General features: G+C 38.6%; 2 protein-coding genes across 5 annotated transcripts in view; one reads left to right on the top strand and one right to left on the bottom strand.

Moving 5' to 3' along the window:
• ITGBL1 (integrin subunit beta like 1) overlaps positions 1-3,353 on the top strand; it is a 206,361-nt gene extending 203,008 nt beyond the window's left edge. For both annotated transcript variants that reach the window (XM_040991011.1, XM_040991010.1), the window contains 2 exons: positions 2,126-2,239; positions 3,132-3,353. In XM_040991011.1, the coding sequence (XP_040846945.1) occupies positions 2,126-2,239; positions 3,132-3,223 (206 nt within the window). In that variant the 3' untranslated portion in view covers positions 3,224-3,353. The remainder of the gene's footprint in view (positions 1-2,125; positions 2,240-3,131) is intronic.
• A 5,879-nt stretch (positions 3,354-9,232) lies between these two features.
• The window catches only part of FGF14 (fibroblast growth factor 14), a 525,586-nt gene continuing 516,691 nt past the window's right edge, over positions 9,233-18,127 (bottom strand). For 2 of the 3 annotated variants that reach the window (XM_040991166.1, XM_040991165.1), the window contains 2 exons: positions 12,670-12,868; positions 9,852-9,988 (listed from right to left, as the gene is read on the bottom strand). In XM_040991166.1, the coding sequence (XP_040847100.1) occupies positions 9,852-9,988; positions 12,670-12,868 (336 nt within the window). Of the gene's footprint in view, positions 9,989-12,669; positions 12,869-18,127 lie in introns of all 3 variants that reach the window. The other variant, XM_040991164.1, reaches the window with a different exon arrangement.

Below are 18,127 nucleotides of genomic sequence, written 5' to 3'. Positions count from 1 at the left end.
ACTTCTAAGATGCATTGAGCTTTGACAAACAGGAAATAGTATGGCTGACTGAGAACAGCTACTGTCTCATGACACATATGAAATGAATTCCCGTGTTGTATTCTAAGTAGTTCAGTGGACTTTGGAAACTAGAGTTTATTTGCCAAATACTCTATCCATACATACCATATTAACTTGAGCTGAGCTTATCAGTTTTAGACAAATACTCTGCTATGGCCTGAAGCTAAGCATTCCATAAGCAAGAGCAATGTTTAGCACAGTTCCAGGACCAGGGAATAAATTTAAAGACAATATATGAAATCTTTATATGAATTTTAATATACAGGATGATATCCTAGGTGTCATACATGACTATCATGGACCATAACAATCACCTATTCTTCTGTGGTGCTGATAGTGTTATAGGTAACTGAAATAGTCTTTTGGAAACACCCAAAATCAAGTTACTGAAATATCTTCTTGCATTCACAGAACTTAAACATTAGCTATGTTCTAAGGAAATTTCTGTGTCAATGAAATCACCTATATTTTCTTTGTATCAGATACATGTTAAACAAGCAGCTGACTGGTGAACATTTCCATGCTTAGACATTTGAGATTTAACATTGGGATAGATTTCTAAACTAAGGAATCTTATGCCTGGAAACAGAACAAAAGGAAACCATCCTTGCAGCGTGGCCCTGGGTACACTCTGTCTGGCTCCTGAGCAGCCTTTGGCGGCCTGTCAAACTGTCAGAACTGAAAGATGTCTTCAAAGCAACCTAGACCTTTAGGAAAACAGTGCAATATGATAAAGAAATTATGGTGTTGTGAAGCAAAAAGAAAATGTCAACATTCTCTTTGCTGAGCAGTATTACAAGGCATCACAACAGTTTAATATGGCCATTGGTTCGTGTCAGAAAATACATGTCCTGGTTTTGGGATATAGCAGTTTTAAGATATGAAACGTTGCATGATGTTTAATGATTGTGCCACATGACTAAGCATGCATGATGTTGACTTCATTTCCTAATCATGTTTATTTCCTAGGTTATTAATAATTTTTCAATCACTATATTTCAATAGAACAAGCAATTGCTTCCTGCCCTCCAGTATACTTTGAGTTTATCAAGTCTGGAATCTTAAATATGCCCAAGTCTGTATACTACACATTCCCTAATATGCTCTTTTACCTAAAAATTTAATTATAAACATCTTTTAGTAAATGGAAATTACATTTGGAACAGAATCAATCAACTGAAGGAGATAAGGGAAGGGAGGTTGTGGTTCAGGAAGTTTGCCACGGGATGGTTTTCTAGCCTGTCATGCAAGGGTGTTCGTACTGAGAGAACTTTTTCTCTGCTCAGGGTTGTTTTACATTCATATATTATCTTTATTTAAAAAAATACTAAGGATGCAATTCTTTCTCAGTGGCTAAAATTATTTCTAGTAATTAAGAGAGAAACTTGTACTTTAAACTGGGATTTAAAAAGATGGAGAATGAGTGTGAGCCTCAGGAAGGATAAACATTGAGGGCAGGAATTAAAGCTATTATCGATGATGGCAGGGAACATGGAGGAGGAATCAGACATGTGAGTGAGTGCGTATACACTATTAGCACTTTAATTAGCCATCTAAACATGCAGGTGTTTCTGTACTTCAAACTAATTTGAACTGAAATCCAAAATTATAAGCACAATAATTTAGTAAGTATTTGAATTATAAAATGAATCTTCATGTAATAGAATTTAGTATTCAATTCCTTTAAGAACAGGCAATTTAAAAACATGGTTCAATTCAGAAAAAATGAAAAATAGCAGCCAAAAAAAAAAAAAAGACGCACCCATTTTGATCACACTTTTGGAAGGCCAGCCATAAGAATCACCACATTCTGCTCTCATTGACATTTCAATCAGACTGGGCCGTGGAACATTTGCTCAAGGCTAATTGCAACTGTCTAGATCTATAACGAAGGCTTTCCTGGATGACCTTTAAGAATTACAGTAAGTGAAGCTTCCCTCTGAGAAAGGAGCCGTTCTGTAAAGGTAGGTTATTAGAAATCCATTGTCAGGGTGTCAGTGATATTTTTTTCTCAATGAAAACCTGTAGTTGCAGGGTAAGAGCAAGTGGTCTCTCATGATTTCAGGTTCCTGCCACTGTGGAAAGTGCATTTGTTCTCCAGATGAATGGTATGTTTCAGGAGAATTCTGTGACTGTGATGACCGAGACTGCGACAAGCACGATGGACTCACCTGTACAGGTGCAGTATTGTCCCACTCTGATTGCTCTGTGCCAAGTGACTGACACCCACACAGTGCCAGACAGGACAGATTCCAGAAACAAGGGTCACCTTTTAAAATGGAGTAGCTATGTAGGGGCAAGTAGAAATAAGCACTGACCTTATCTACAGGAGCAAAAAAACCTAAGAGCTTGTGGAGAAACATCCAAAAAGTAACCCCAACCTCCGAAATGCACGTATGCAATTATATTTCCAGAAACCTTAAACATGGTGTAGGAGATGGGAGATAATGTTAAACACATCCCAGGATATCAACAGTGGATGGAAGTTCCCGCTACAGCCACCACCAGGAACTGGTTTTGTGTATGTAGGGGAGGTTAGCAATAGCATGAGAAAGACAGTTAATGCTCATTTTTTCCTAATGAATTGAGCCTCAATAATTGTTTATGAAATTAATTTTCACAATTTCCTTTCCCCTTCTCTTCTAAAGGATAAAGCATATTTGCATATGTCGTCAGGTTAGACCTTCAGCTTCTGTCTATTCCTAGAATATCACTCCTCTTCTGCCTTATAATTTGACTTTCCCCATTATGCAAGGAGCTCTAAGTATTTATTCACCAGTCACAAATAACCTGTTGTCTAGGAGAAACAAAACTGACATGGTAGCTCATCTGGAATAACACAGGATGGCAGTTATTTGCCATATGGAATGGTGATACCAAATAGCTGCCACTAATTGTAAATTGTATGGTTCACAGCTGTTTAATGTTATGTAATAATATGATCTGTGTACAGTAAGAATCCCAGCAAAGAATGAGTGAAATGATTTTGTGGTGGACACTGGTGGTTTATAACGGCATTGTTTAGTTTGGTACATTTTGATCATGGCGATGATTTCCCTGTGTGTTTGCAGGGAATGGAATCTGTAACTGTGGCAACTGTGACTGCTGGGATGGATGGAATGGAAATGCATGCGAAATCTGGCTTGGCACGGAATATCCTTGACAGTTGCATGGGAAAGGAATCTGGAATCTAACTTTTCTAGGCCATTAGAACATATAACTGCAAAGAAAATCATGTATAATCACTGCTAGAACAGATTAAATGGACTCTTGTGTTTTCTTCTATTTTGGAATGCCTGAATGGAATCTGCATACCCATTAGAAATCAGTTCAGTCAACTCTGAGGTAACACTAGAAATAATTTTTTCTCTTCAAATAACATTGGTAGTTCTCTGTGAAGGTACATTGCCACCCAGAAGACATTTGGCAATGTCTAGTGACAATTTGGATTGTCACCCTGGGTGGGGTGGAAGGGTGTACTGCATAAAGGCAGTAGGCAGAGGCTGGGGGTGTGGCCCAGCATCTACAGAGCACAAGGACAGCCCCCATGACAGAGACACCTGGATACAAATGTCAACAGTGCCAGAGTTGAGAAATGCTGAATCATGTTGTCTTTAGAAATCTCCTTTGCCACACAAGAAAGCTCATGTCAGAATCTAATGAAAAGTTTGTTTTTGTACAATTCTGTTAACTGTGCATAAATCCATTGATTGGTTGTTTCAGGATTCCATATCACTCAGCATTTCCATGTGGCGAGAAACACATGTGAGGTAAAATGTCAGATTGGGGAATTAGCATGAATGCCACAGAGGGGCAAGACCGAAGCTTTTCAGTAAGTCATCTGTCCAATCTCACTTTAAACTCATGAAAAATTCCCTGAAAATTATGAAAAATGTACAATAGAACATGTTTAATAAATAGCGACATGAGTTTATATTTGTGTCAACATATATTTCTCTACTGATAACACATATACACACAAAATGAACTGTTATTCAGGAATAAGCATCTTAGATTCCTAGAACCAAAGGATTCCATTTTAAAGTTGGGCCAGGGTTGCGTATATAACACATTTGATTTTTCACTATTTAAATTTCTTCATGGTAAGATAGCCTTTGTAAACAAAATAATCTAATTAGGTGTATGATGGACTGAAATAATTGCTTGTTTCACTTAAAAGACTTTTCGCTAAGGATACTACTGGAAAATTAGAGTTTTTAGCAAAGAATGTGAGATGTGATCAAGTTGCATGAACTTCAAAAGCTCAGGAAAACTATTAAAATGATATTTTAGAAATGGCCTAAGTAGAAAGTATAAATATTCAAACAGTGGTAAGAGCAAAAAAATTTTTTGGTAATGGTAAGACTTTGCTTTTTATGGAATTCCTATTGAATTATGAAAAGGTACAGTAAATGGGGTCTCCCTAACATATTTTCAGTTAATCCTACTTACAAACACTGGTTTTGGCAATGTTTAATTATTCAGAACCTTAAGAACACCACTTTCTTATTTGTGACACAATTTGTAGAAACCTAGGATATAGCAATTATTTCTGTGTTAAGATGAAAATTTTAATTTGGAAATTTTAGTAATATACATATTCTAGTATCATGACCTGGATTTTATAAGTCAAATCATCAAAAAATATGAATCTGCTGGAATAGGTAAAAATTTTAAACTGATAACTATTTTAGTAAGAGAAAATTGAGTCAATGTTAATTTTATAGTGCTAATATTCTCAACGCAATTGGGATTATAAAATTGCTCTTTCCCTCTCACCTGAGATTAAAGTGTGCAATCTTAGTATCTCTGTTATTGCTCTGTCAATCAGTAAACAGGGTTTGTAAAATGGAGGAACTATAGGTAGTCAATTATGTTTTTTCCAACCTGCATTTAAGCTTTAAACAAACCTATTATAATTGTTCCATAGCAATTTGGATGGCTCATTTGACCCCGCACAAACACTGGAATTGATCATGTTATCTAGTCCTCAGAATGCCAGGGAGCTCCAGGTTCCTATTGATAGCTGATATTCAATAAAAGGGCAGAAAATAGAATTTTATAGGCCAAAAGTGTTTCCCCCACATATTCTTGATGTTTTTTATTTTAGAAATGTAAAATTTTATTCTGTGTTTCCAGGCCAGAGAGACAGAGATTGGGGGTTGGATTTAGCCCACAGCCTTGACAACTGGGTCTCCTAAGACGGACTTGAATACGCCAGGGGTCACCACACATCCTCAGGTGTGTCCTGTTTTGTGGTTTAATACTTGATGTTGTCATCCCTTTTTGTTAGCAACTATGCAGAAGTGCTGCTCTGGTCATCTTCTTACATGAAAAGTTTTGAACTTGTCCCTAACATTTCTATTTGCTTCAGAATGAACCAATAATGGGGAAGTCATTGAATCATGATATTCCAAATAGGACATGTCCAAACTTTTGGACAAAAATTTGTGATTTGGATTTCTAGTTACAAATTATACAACTAAAGCTGTGTGTGGTATCTAAATTATTCTATTCGAAAAAAATTTAAATTTTCTATTTCTATTTTTCTGTGAGTCTGTATGGTGTATGTGTGTAGTTTTATTCAAGCAATGCAGATGCTTATATGGGTCTTATATGAAGTGACTGGAAAAATCAGGCAATTACATATAAAGAGAAATTTTGCCCTGTGCAAGTTTGAAAGAGCAAACTTGTAATGGGTTGGGGAAAAAATCAGCAAATTGTACTGGCTTATTTTTAAGAATTTTCAGTGGTGTTAATGTCAGTTGGAAAGGATGTTACAAGCTTGTGGAATTCCTCCACAGGGAATTCCCAGAGTCATAGAACGCGTTAGGATTGCCAGTATAGCCACTGCCTTGATGGGGTCCTGGAACTCAAGAGATCTCAGTAGACCATCTGAAATGCAAGCATAATTCCTGTCAGTAACAGTGAATCAGACCCAAGGAAACTGACAAATAACAAATATAACCCCATCCTAAAAGCAGACTCATCAAAACACTACTTGATTTGGTATCAAGTGGTCACTATTATGTCGCCTTGTAAACTAAGCAATCCAAACTCTAAAATTTGACTCCAAAGTAACAGTTGACTTTCTGAATTTTGATCAATTTGCATTTTTAAAAATTGAGCTGTCAGATCAATTATTTTTCCATGTATATTTCCTTGTCATGATTTTGAAAATAATTTTCAGTATTTGAGATTACTAAAATGACACTTACCACCTCCTAAACTGGTTCTAAATTTGATCTCTCCTTTTGGAGATGTATCAAATATTAATTCCTCCTGTAATGTTAGGGAGAAAATGTTAAATGAAGTGATACATGTCTAATTTAAAAGTTTTTTTTTTCAAAAGAAAACTAGGTATGATATTGGTCATCTTGAAAATACAGCAAGTTCTTTAAGCATTAATTTGACTGTGTGCTTAGTCTCCAAAGGAAGAATAATCAGGGGTTGTGTGGACACATTTTTGGTTCCTTTAAATTACTCCTAACCCCAAACACACTGGAGAAGCAAACATTGAGAGCAAGACAGTCTCAATTCTGCAGTTTAGGATTTGCAATGAATGATGCTCAGTTCCATTTTCCCTTCACACAGAGTGGGTAATTTCTAGAATTATGCAATATAATGGCAACAACGCCTTTTAGAAAGTAAACTTACTAGAACAGAAAAAATGACATCTGAAATACACAAACGGCAAACATTTCTGAGGGGTGCACAGAGCAAGCAGCTATGGTAACAAATCAATAGACGAACCCTCCCACTCCATGTATGCATGCAGAAGGAATGAACTATATAGATTTGAAACAATGGACATATATATATACATGGAGGTACAAAACACATGGTCTATAAATACAAATTCCATATTTACTACACAGAACATTGATAGCAAAAGATTGCACTTAACTGCAAACTTAATTTTGAAAGGAAAAAAAATTAAGAAGTGTTACCCTAGAATAGCAAGAGAGGTATTATCAAAGAGCTAGACTTTTCTTTGGCATGTAAAAGGGGAAGATTGATTTTACTGACTTACATGACATTTTCTGTATTTGTGGGTGACACAATGTCATTTTGTTACATAAAATTGATTTTTAGTATGTCTTCATATAAATATTTTATTCAGTTGGTTGTATTTCTGAATACAACAATATTAAACTGTACAATGCAGACAAACTGTGTAAATTGTGTACTACATACCAACAGTTCTTGACACACAGGTCCTAGCACATGCAGTACATCACTGCTGCCCTCTTCCCATGCAACACGTGAGACTGGACAGGGAGGAAGTGAGCTAACTCAATTACAAACAACAGGGACCCCTCTGCAATATGTCTAGACGTCTATTAGGAGAAAGTATTGTGACATCCATTCATAGTGATAAATGCCCTTGCAGACAACCCAAACAAACCACAAAACGGAGAGGCACATTTACATAAGTAGGAGTCATTTACAAAAATAAATCTAAATCTTAGCCAATAAACAGGCTTGCAAGCAAAAAAGAAACCAGCAAGTCAGGAAGATTAGCACAAATAAATGGGGAGGGATTGTGTGTGTGTGTGTGTGTGCACGTGCATACCTATGCATGTTGTGTAACCAATGGATAGGCCCACCTAATTGGAATTAAGGTTGAGTTATTCATAGTTTGCCCCTTATTATGGGATATGTCTTTCCTCAATAATTTGTTTATGGAACTCCTGTAACCTGTTCTATTAAAAATAGGTTTTACAGTGGCCTCACACCCAATGGAAAATGGCCAAAGGAATCAGTTTCCTGTGTCAGTAATTTAACATTGACGACAAATATCCCCACACATTGTTAACTTTTTTATTCATTAAAATGGAATCCAATATGGAAATAAGCATAAACAGATAAACGTATGCTCAATTGTAAATCAGCTAAGCAGGCCGGAATTTTAACTGCTGGGCAAGGACTGTCATGGAACATTTTGAAAGCAGTGAGGAAATAATTTCCCAATGAATACAGTGCAAATGAGGGAAAGCAGTGACTGGGTCAAACTTGCACCTGCAGTGTGAGGCCAGTCCCTGGCTCCAGGCTTTGTGTTCTGTGGGGGAGGTTCAGATTGGTCTCAATGAACGCTTCTGAGAAGAAAACATTGGATTTTATTAAGTGTATACAGTTAACAAATGTATTTGCAAATAGTTTAGTGCTCAACATTTTGAAACCAGTTTTGTACACTGCACATGGAATCTTCACCAAGTAGTCAACTCTTCTAAGTTCTTTTGTAGAAGTTGCCTTCCCAAGCTCAGGATTGAACAGTATTCAATTCTAAAGGAATGAAGAAAGCAAACGGAAACCACAGCAAACAAAGACAGCAAATGGCCTAAAAGCCTGATGTTTGAGAGTGTTGGATTGCCTTTGTTTTTCTCTTGGATCCCTCAGCTGGCTGTATTCTGAGATGACAGCCAGGCACCTGTGAACCAGCCAAGGGGCGACATGAGTCCCCTGAAGGCGAGTAACAGGTGTTTACCGGTGAGGTCCACAGACGCGGACTTGGCATGCTGAACTGAAAAAAATTGTCTAATATGTCCAGATTAAAAATTGACATTAAACACCAAAAATATTAAAGTCTAATTGTTAACTAACTTTTGCATTGTTGCTGCAGCAAAGACCACAGCCGCCTTGCCCATGCTCGGCTGAGTGTGAGTGGGACACAGCCATAACGGGGTTCGTGTCAGTTTCAGTTCATTAAAAAACAGGAAGGAGCAGATCTGAGATGGGTTTAGGTAGCGCAATGCTTGTAGGTCATCATGATTTTGTTTGCCTTGGTTTTTTATCTCCCCCACCCCCCAAAAATAATGAAAACTAATTGATGAAAAATGAACCTTAATCAGGCCTACAAGGCCTACTGAAATCTTTGGACCCACTTTCTCAAAAACCAGTGGGTCTTGCTCGCTGGGCAAGGCAAATGTTACCATTACCAGTAAGCTTGTGATATGTATAAAACACCCACGCGCGCGCACACACACACATAGAGAAACTGAGAGGGGATGTCAGCCACGGCTCGTGGAGAGCTCCCACGGACTTGTGTCTGATCTTCTCCCCTCACCCCAAACCCCTGGCCCATGCAGTGCCGCTTCCGGGGAGCGCAGTCTGCTACTGCAGAGAGAGAGTGTATGTGCGTGGAATCGCTAAGTGTGAGCCAGAGACAACGATATTAATCTTCGTAGTTGTAATTTGTAAATAATAAGTGAGAAGGCGTCCTGATTCCCTGATTGCCCCCTGGACTAAGCCAACCGCAACGTTGAAGACAGAGGGACATAATCGCTGCGAAAGGTCACGGACAGTGGCGCGAGCAGCCCTGTAGAAACAGGAAGAGGGGACATTGATGAGAGCACAGGTTTATAGCGGCTAACTAGAAATTACGCGGGAGTTTTTGGGAGCTACAAAATTGAACTGAAACACATGAATTTTGCTGGACCAGGACTCAAAAAGGATTATGGGGAGCTGTCAGCAGGCAAGGTATTGAGTGTACTTGTGAAGTAAGTCATTCACATGAAGTGTCACTCACAGTCACAGAAAAGATATTAAAAAGGCATTCCATATCTGGTAGGGCATTCCATGGTCTGAGTTGAGCTGGTTATCCAGGTGTCTTCTTGGTGTGGGGGTGCCACAGCTTGAGTGGTATTCGCTGCAGACGCAGAAGTGGCGAGCCAGCCAAGAGCAAGCGCTGGCTGGCGTCCTGCTGCCCTCCACCCGCGAGCAGGAATGTCCAGTAAGAAGTCACCCCGCTGTGCTCGGGGCTGGTCAGTCACACCACGGGGGGAGTCTGGCTATGTGGTCTTGCTTTTGTTGACTGGTTTGCCTCCATTCATGATGGCTGACGCACTTGTGCTTTTACTCGGCGTCACCCCGGCCTTGGGGACCGTCTCCCCCACATCGTGCAAAGATGGTTCTCGGTACATGGCAACTGGAGACAGGACAGAGACACGGCCTTGGTTAGGGACTGGAATGCTCTGCCCGCGCTTTTGCACGCTTGAGCCACCTGCCTGGACTGAGATAACCCCATCCACCCAGGAACCTGAGCAAGGTAGGAATTTTCAGTGCAAACCCCACACACTACTTCCTCCATAGCTTTTGTTTTACACACCTAAAATGGGAGAGGCTAGGAGACACACACAGGCTTTCCACAGAAATGTAAGCCGATTTGCCCTCCACAGTGTGTTCAGTTGATCCCTCTGAACCAAGGTGTTTGTACACCCCCACTCACTATTTTTCTCTTAAATGGTTCAGGAACAATGTAATGACTCCTGCCAACTTCTCAGTGACACAGAAACGCTGCCAGCCAGGACCTGCTTGAGAGACTCCCCTCCAGTGTCCCTCATTCACTTTCGGGAAGATGACATGTGGCACTGGATTCACTTGCACCTCATTTTCTGCTATGTTGTTAACAGTGTAATAGTTGATGTCACACAGGGTGGTAAGCCAGAGACTGGAGCCGGCTGAGGAATCATCTGAGCACTGGTGACATCATCATTACAGCTCAGGCAGCTTTTGAGAACACGATTGCCGAGAGTCCTGGAAAAGGGCATTCTGCGGGCCCCGGGGGAAAGAGGACTGGAGGTCCAGGCACCCGCCAGCAGAAAGGCAAGTGTGGCACAGATGCTCGTAGGTGTTTGAAACCATGGATTCGTCTGTGCCCTTACATCTGGGTAAAGAATGCACATGCTAGCTCATCCTATGTGATCAAATTTTGCTTTTACCTTTTATGCCAGTCAACACAGCATGCGTTTTTTTATTCAGTAGGATACATAGTGGAATGTAAAAATGTGCATCAGGACTACAGCCAATGACTCAATGAGGTAGCAAAAGGAGCTAATACATCCTGGGTGTACATCCCAGTCTCTCTCTGCCACTACTAATGAAACTAGACCTTGACTGTCTACAAGTGAGGGTGAACAGACCACATCTAGAGTATACATAATTAATGAAGCACGTAGGCGGTCCTCATTCATCCAGGGGTATGATTTATAACCTGGAGTGGTTATAAGGAAAGTTTGACCTTAATTTTCCTCTATCAATTAAGCTGCTTAATCATGTCTGTCATTACAGTACCTACCTTCCTGTGTTAAATGTATTTCTGGCTGTTAATTATTTGAAAATAAGGTGAAAAAAGCCTGCCTCTTTTCCATATTCATACATACATACAAATATACCAGTTCAACTATAACATTGAAATTCAAAGTGATATTACATCACATCACTGGAATCTTCATTATTTCCTATGAAATATCAAAGATAACTGAGTTAAGTTTAGAAACCACCTAAGTGACAAATTTCCCTTGGTTTCCATTACATAAATACAACTGAAAGATAAGGATTTCAAATTGATACCTGCTCTATTCAAGACAGAGTTAGTGAGCAAACAGAATAAGGTAAATGAACCAAGGTCTTTGTAGAGCTGCTATGAACTCAGTTGATTTTTTTCACATTAATATTGGAAAATATGATGGCAATTTATTTAAAAAATATATTAATGATACATTTGGAACAAACAAATTGGCTTTTTTTGTTCTGATTTATCTACCTTATAATGAAATAAGTCATATTTCAGATTCTAAAATTTTGTCTTTCTTAAAAGTACCCGATGGGTAGTTTTTTGGTTTCAAGTGCTACAGAGGGAAATTTAGCATTGTTGACTTCAACATTATTGGAATTGTAAAGGTGTTATGAATCAACTCTAATGATTTGGCAAATTTAGGAAAGAAAAAATCAAAATTTCTGATTATCTTAGAGAATCTGGGGTAAAATCCAATATGCATTTCTTTTTGATGGCTAAGCCTTTCCTGTAGAAACAAAATCTGAATGCTCTAAGATAGCTTAAAGCTATTCAGTTAATGTATTCTTGCTCTTCAAAAGATGTATTTGAAACAGATGTATTTGAAAAGATAATACTTTTGATAATTCAATTGTTTCTGTATTTGTCAAACACATGTCATGTAGGTGCAGTTGGTTCTGATTAACAAGCAAAACTGGCTGACAAAGTGCAACTGTCACACCTGCTCTTTACAGAGGAATGCAAATAAATGGTCTTAAAGAAGGTTGTGCCACAACCAATAGAACATGTTCTTTAAGGGTTAAATTGCCATCTATTTTCTGTAATTATAATTCACAAGTAAAAGCGATCTCCAAAAAGTTCATGGAGATGTATCCTATTAAAAAGAAAAAACTGTGCGGAGATTTCAAAACTGCAGTACAATTGACTTTCATCTTATTCCATTTTTATGGCCTTATTGCAGTACCTTTTAATATAAGTACTTAACATCAAAATGGGCAAATATCATTCCTTCTATAATGCAAACTTTTTTCTAATATACTTTTTCCCATAAATTTATATCCTTGAAGATTCAATTTTATAAATTAGTTACCTGGGTACAGATGGGGCAGTGGCAGGGAGATGAGATGTGTCTTGGAGAAAGACACACACAGCACAGTGTGCAAGGGACAGATTTTAAGTGAACAATTCACCTGGTTATCTGTGTAATCCCCACTTAGTGCTAGCATGCCATGAGGGTTCCCCGTAGCCATGCCATCCACGTAAAAACCAACCATGCTGTAAGTTGATAAGGACTGTGCATAGGTAAAACTTACCTTCCAATGGCTTGGGTAGAAAATGAGCTGCTGGTTTGGTTTTCTTTACTCTGTTCCCTTTCATTGCTTGCCCTTCCTTGTTTAACCCTAAAAACCAGGCTCTGCCAGATTCCTGTTGTCTGTACAGCATGGACGAATAGATTACATAATAGTTTTCAAAAACAGATTCTTTAAATTTGCATTCAGGGGTAAAAAGTTCCTGGTGAGAGAAAAGAAGGAAAAGAAATTTAGGAGGGAACCAGAATTTTCTAAATACATTCTGAAATATCATCCAGTCTGGTGAGAGGATCAGCCTTTGGCAGGGATGGCTGCCTGGACCTTCCCTGTGTCATGTCTACACACCTTTCTCAATGTCTACTGAACTGAAAAGGTGTCTTTTAAGAATAGGAAACATGAGAACCCTCTCACCTTAATAAAACACAAATCATAAAGAGGGCAAGACATCAGCGTGTGTTTTCATCGTAAATGAAGCCACACCCTCAAGATATAATTCTACGTATTTCATAGACTAATTATGTAAGAACAGTTGCAGGTTGCTTTTTGTAAATGTGTCATACTTGCATAGTATCACTGACCCAAGTGAGATCTTGAAGTAAACCCATGACCCCAACTGGCATGTGGGCGGGCCACCTGAGCTATGAATGTGGCACCTGGCCTCAGCTGCTTACACACTCTCTGGTCATAGTGACAGAAGCTGAAAGTGATGACCTAATTCAATACTTGAAGTCCTAAGGGATCTCTTCAAGACAAATATTAAGAGCTGCTTTTGCTGAAAATAACCTAGCATATTTTGACAAGTTATAGCATGTTAATTACCATTACATTGAGGGCCATGATCTCCACTGATTCATAAACACTACAAAAGGCATACTGTTTTAGTATTATCAGCAATGACACAGATACTTATAGATACTTGAAGAATTCTGATTTTGGAATAAGTGATTGTTATAGTACAATATACATAATAGTAACCAGGTATTAATGTAATGTAAACTCAAAAATACATAAAGTGGAGGGGGTGGAATATGACATATTAAATTTGTACTTTCTACTAACCAGTATGAAAAGAGAAAGATTGTATTCTGCAAAATTATCCCAAACAGAAATCTTATCTTTTTCTTGGTATAAGCATTTCCTTACAGTGCATTTATAAAACATTGGCTAACACAGAAAATATCTCAATAAGAGACAGTCAGAGTTTTGTGTTTAATTCTTGCAGTATGTATTAAGCAGATAGACTGGATTGAAAAAAAAATCTGACATGTAATTAGAAAGATCCCTCGGGATTATGTATACTGCAAAGGCCACCAGCTCCAACCAATGCTTTTCATGGCACGAGAGCAGCAAGCTGAGTTAGCTTGGAAAGACAGCTAAATGGTCTACACTGAGCTCCTAGCTAGGGAGACAGGGTGGCAGGAACAACAGTAAGAAGAGAACAAAACAAAACAAAACCCTTAGATCTTTGCAAGATCTGGTTTTCCAAAAAGATAAGAAATCCATATTTGCGATAAAATCTGTTTTAATGGTAACAATTTCTTAGTTTTGTTTTATAATATTGAGTGAACCAAGGGATCTCAATGAGATATTGGAGCTCCAGTTTGAGTCTCCAATGTATGAAGAACTAGGTAAAACAGACTTCTTGCTTGCTTACCAATCTAATGTGTGTTTCTATATGGCTGGATAACATGCTGACTGTGCTGGGAAACACGCTGGAATTAGTGGTGATAATATGAAGATGCAAGTTTGAATTTTAGCTGCAATCTAAATTTTCTGAAGCGCCAAAATTAACTAAGTTTGAGAAGTCTTTTTCATACCTCGCCTGCCTATGTTTAGAACCCAATTCTACCCCTAACAAAACCGAGGATGCTAGACTTCCAACAAAAGCTGCAGTATTAACTTAAACCAATGCCAAACAAAGTCATCAAATCATAGGATAAAAGTGCAACAATTAGAGAAAGTGTCATATCTCCGCTTACGCTGTGTTTATTTTTGAAACGAAAGACCCATTTGTAGAGTGCCTATTCTCTTCACAGTTGCAGGATTCCTCCTCAGAAAGAAAGATTTATAAGAATATATTTTCCTGGGCACTTGTATGTGCCAAGATAAGTTTTTGGGTTCAGAATTTAAGGAGACACTGGAGGGAAGAGGGAGGGGGGCTATATTCCATAGCTGTGAAGGATGAATTAGCCATAAAACCACATACGGCAGGAAAACTATAACCCCAGCACTGTAGGTGACTTTGAGATCAAATCCAGTGATCCAAAAAGTTTGACATTTAGTAAAATTCTGGTAGAGCACCCACTTGTATTTCTGTAAATAAGGTTTGATTAGAAAAGAGGCACTTCCTGTCTATTGACATAGCTGCAATCAAAATGAGAGATGAATAGTTAATTAACACAGAGACTTTGTGATCCCAAAGTCCTTTGCTCAGAAAACGTTAACCAACCATAATACAAAATAAAAATTTTGAGGACTTTGAAACCATTGATTTGCAGAGGAATTTTGAAGTAATGGTCAAATTCCAGAGTTAAACTTAGATTGTACCTGAGGAATGTCTGAAGGAAGTTCTCAAATAATACATGTGATGAAATAGCCCCATGACTCTTGAGATTTTTTTTCACTGCAATTGAAATTTCATGTTCCATGAACTTTCTGTAGTGCCCACTTATATAAATATGTGAAATGTATCAAGCACATAATTTGAACAATTTCACTTAGTTAAAATTTAGGAAAAGTCTTTGAGAATACACAGCAGATCACAGGTTCCACATTCCATTTGGATATGGTATCACGTTGCCGTTACCTGTGACTAAATGAGAACAATGTCAGTAGCTCCAGATTACCTACCATCATACTAGTGCAGGGAAAATATACAAAGTGATGCTTCTGGGCCCGGCGGTGTAGCCTAGCATCTAAAGTCCTCACCTTGAACTCACTGGGATCCCATATGGGTGTCAGTTCTAATCCCATCAGCTCCACTTCCCATCCAGCTCCATGCTTGTGGCCTGGGAAAGCAGTCGAGGATGGCCCAAGGCCCTGGGACCCTGGACCCGTGTGGGAGACCCGGAAGAAGTTCCTGGATCCTGGCTTCGGATCAGCATAGCATCGGCCATTGCGGTCACTTGGGGAGTGAATCATCAGATGGAAGATCTTCCTCTCTGTCTCTCTTCTTCTCTATATATCTGACTTTGCAATAAATAAATAAATCTTTAAAAAAGTGATGCTTCTGACATATTTACAGCTCTCCCAACTGCAAACATTCATGAGGAAAATATTAGACATATACAGTCCAAACTAAATGCACAATAAATGTCAATATTTTACTAGTTTCTGTTCCAATGTCATCAAAACACTCAGTCTCCTCCCACCAAAATCCAAATAATGACTCTCATCCTTGACAACTTAGTTTTTCTCATTAGGCTTAGAAGCAGAGCAAGAGGAGGGCTACAGTACCATGCCCTTATTTGGAGAAAACTACCCAATCCTAAAGCTTTCTAATACATGTCAGACATGGTAAAGAGGAGTTGTAAAATATGCCAGTGTTGAGTATGAATTGAGTCTTAAAGTTCAGGACAAATATTCCACCATTAATACATTTCTACTTAATTGTACATGCATTTAGATAGGAATCACAGTGCTTCCTATTTCATCTAGATTGTCAGCTTTTGCTTAACCTTTCTCCTTTTATGGGAGATGAGATCTGTTAGGATTTATTCTGAGGTCAACAGAAATACATCCAAATCTACCCTCTCTCCTACCACATTGGAATTATACTGTACCAACACTGCTTAGTTCTTCAAACTATTTTTTTTTTGTCAAAGATGTAATAGAGCAATTGAGAACACCTTTTCATTTTTGGTAAACTCTCCAAATGCCCACAGTTTTCCAAGACAGACAAATGGGACATGCCATCCTGGAAGTTGATACAGGTCTCCCACTCTCTTACTTGAGCCATCCCCATTGCTTCCTAGGGTCTACATTGACAGGCAGCCCACATCGAAACAGAGGCCTGCATGGAGCTTGGGTGCTCTGAAGTGGGATGTAGGTCTCCTCATCTCTACAGCAGTTCCCCATGGACAGTGCTTTACAAAGACTTGTGCAGCACAATTAACGTTACTTAAACTTCGGAATGTTCTTTCCTTCATAACAAATTTCAAGTCATGAAATGTGGAACAGAAAATGATGGTTAACATATAAACACACACACACACAACTATATCTATCTGACATTCTATAAAATCAAATATTTATGGTAATAACTGATGCCCAGGAGTAGAAAGCAATTAATAAATTGTGTGCTTCAAATGAAGGTATACTACAAAATATTTAAGAGAATGCTTCGATTGTGTTACACAGCCCAGTGCATTTAGTGATAGTGACTCAAGCAAAGCAGTCTTCACTAATCCTGTATTAATTTAAGAGCCAAATGCTGTGATCCAAGTGGCTTCCAAACAAATGAAATTATAAATCATAGAAATATTGCTTTATGAATTTCTATTAATTTTCCTGGTATTTCAAAGTGTGTGAAATAGGAGATTTCCCATCCAGTGGTTCACTTTCCAAACTCCTGTAACAGCCGGGATTGGTCCTGGCTGAAGCTGGGAGGCTCAGCATCTCAAGTTTCCCTATGTTGTTGACAAGGGTCCCAAATTTTGGGTCATGATCTTCCTCCCTGCAGTGTCCATAAGTGGGAGCTGCAATCTAAAGCTTGTCCAGGACTCAAACTCAGATATTAGGATATGGGATGTTGCTGTGCCACTGGTACTTCAACCACTGTGCCAAGGGCCCACTCTTGATAATATCCAGGTTTTGACAGTAAGCTATTAATCTATAGACCTCAATAAGACTTTAGCATAATAATTCAGTAACCCATGTGCTAGTATTAAAGTCGATAAAACATCTTTTTGATTAAGGAACAAAATAATTTTAAATCTCATTGAACGTAAATGTATATTAGATATTGTAAACTTTTACATACATGTATAATTTAATACATATTTTATTTCAAAGGCAGAGAGCAGTCAACTGCTGTTTGACTCCCCAAATGCCTACAACAGTCTAAGCTAAGGCAGACTGTTCTCCCCCATAGGTGGAGAAACTCAAGTACTGGTTGCCTTTCTACTGAAGGCACAAACTAGTCACAACAAACGGCAGGCCTCCTGACACGGGGTGAGAACACCCCCAGCAGTGCTTGGCATGCTGTGCCACAGAGCCTACCCATTCTGCTTTACAGTGTGGGTTTGAGGAAGAAGTCGCATTTCATTGCATGGCAGTTTGTTAGAAATGCAGAGGCTTGAGCCAGATGTGCCACAGGTTACTTGGAGGTCCCTGACATCTTCAGCAGCACAAACATATGTTCTCATGACCATATAGAGCACATGACATGCTATTATGACATCTTAAGAAATGCCAGTCAAATCCTCTTTCAGAACCTGGCTATCTTTGTCTAAACATTAAC

Source organism: Ochotona curzoniae, unplaced genomic scaffold, assembly GCF_017591425.1.
Source record: "Ochotona curzoniae isolate NIBS_2020 unplaced genomic scaffold, NIBS_Ocur_1.0 contig_64, whole genome shotgun sequence".
NCBI lineage: Eukaryota > Metazoa > Chordata > Mammalia > Lagomorpha > Ochotonidae > Ochotona > Ochotona curzoniae.
The sequence above is the reverse complement of the archived record's forward strand: the minus strand, read 5'-3'. Positions and strand labels throughout refer to the sequence as shown.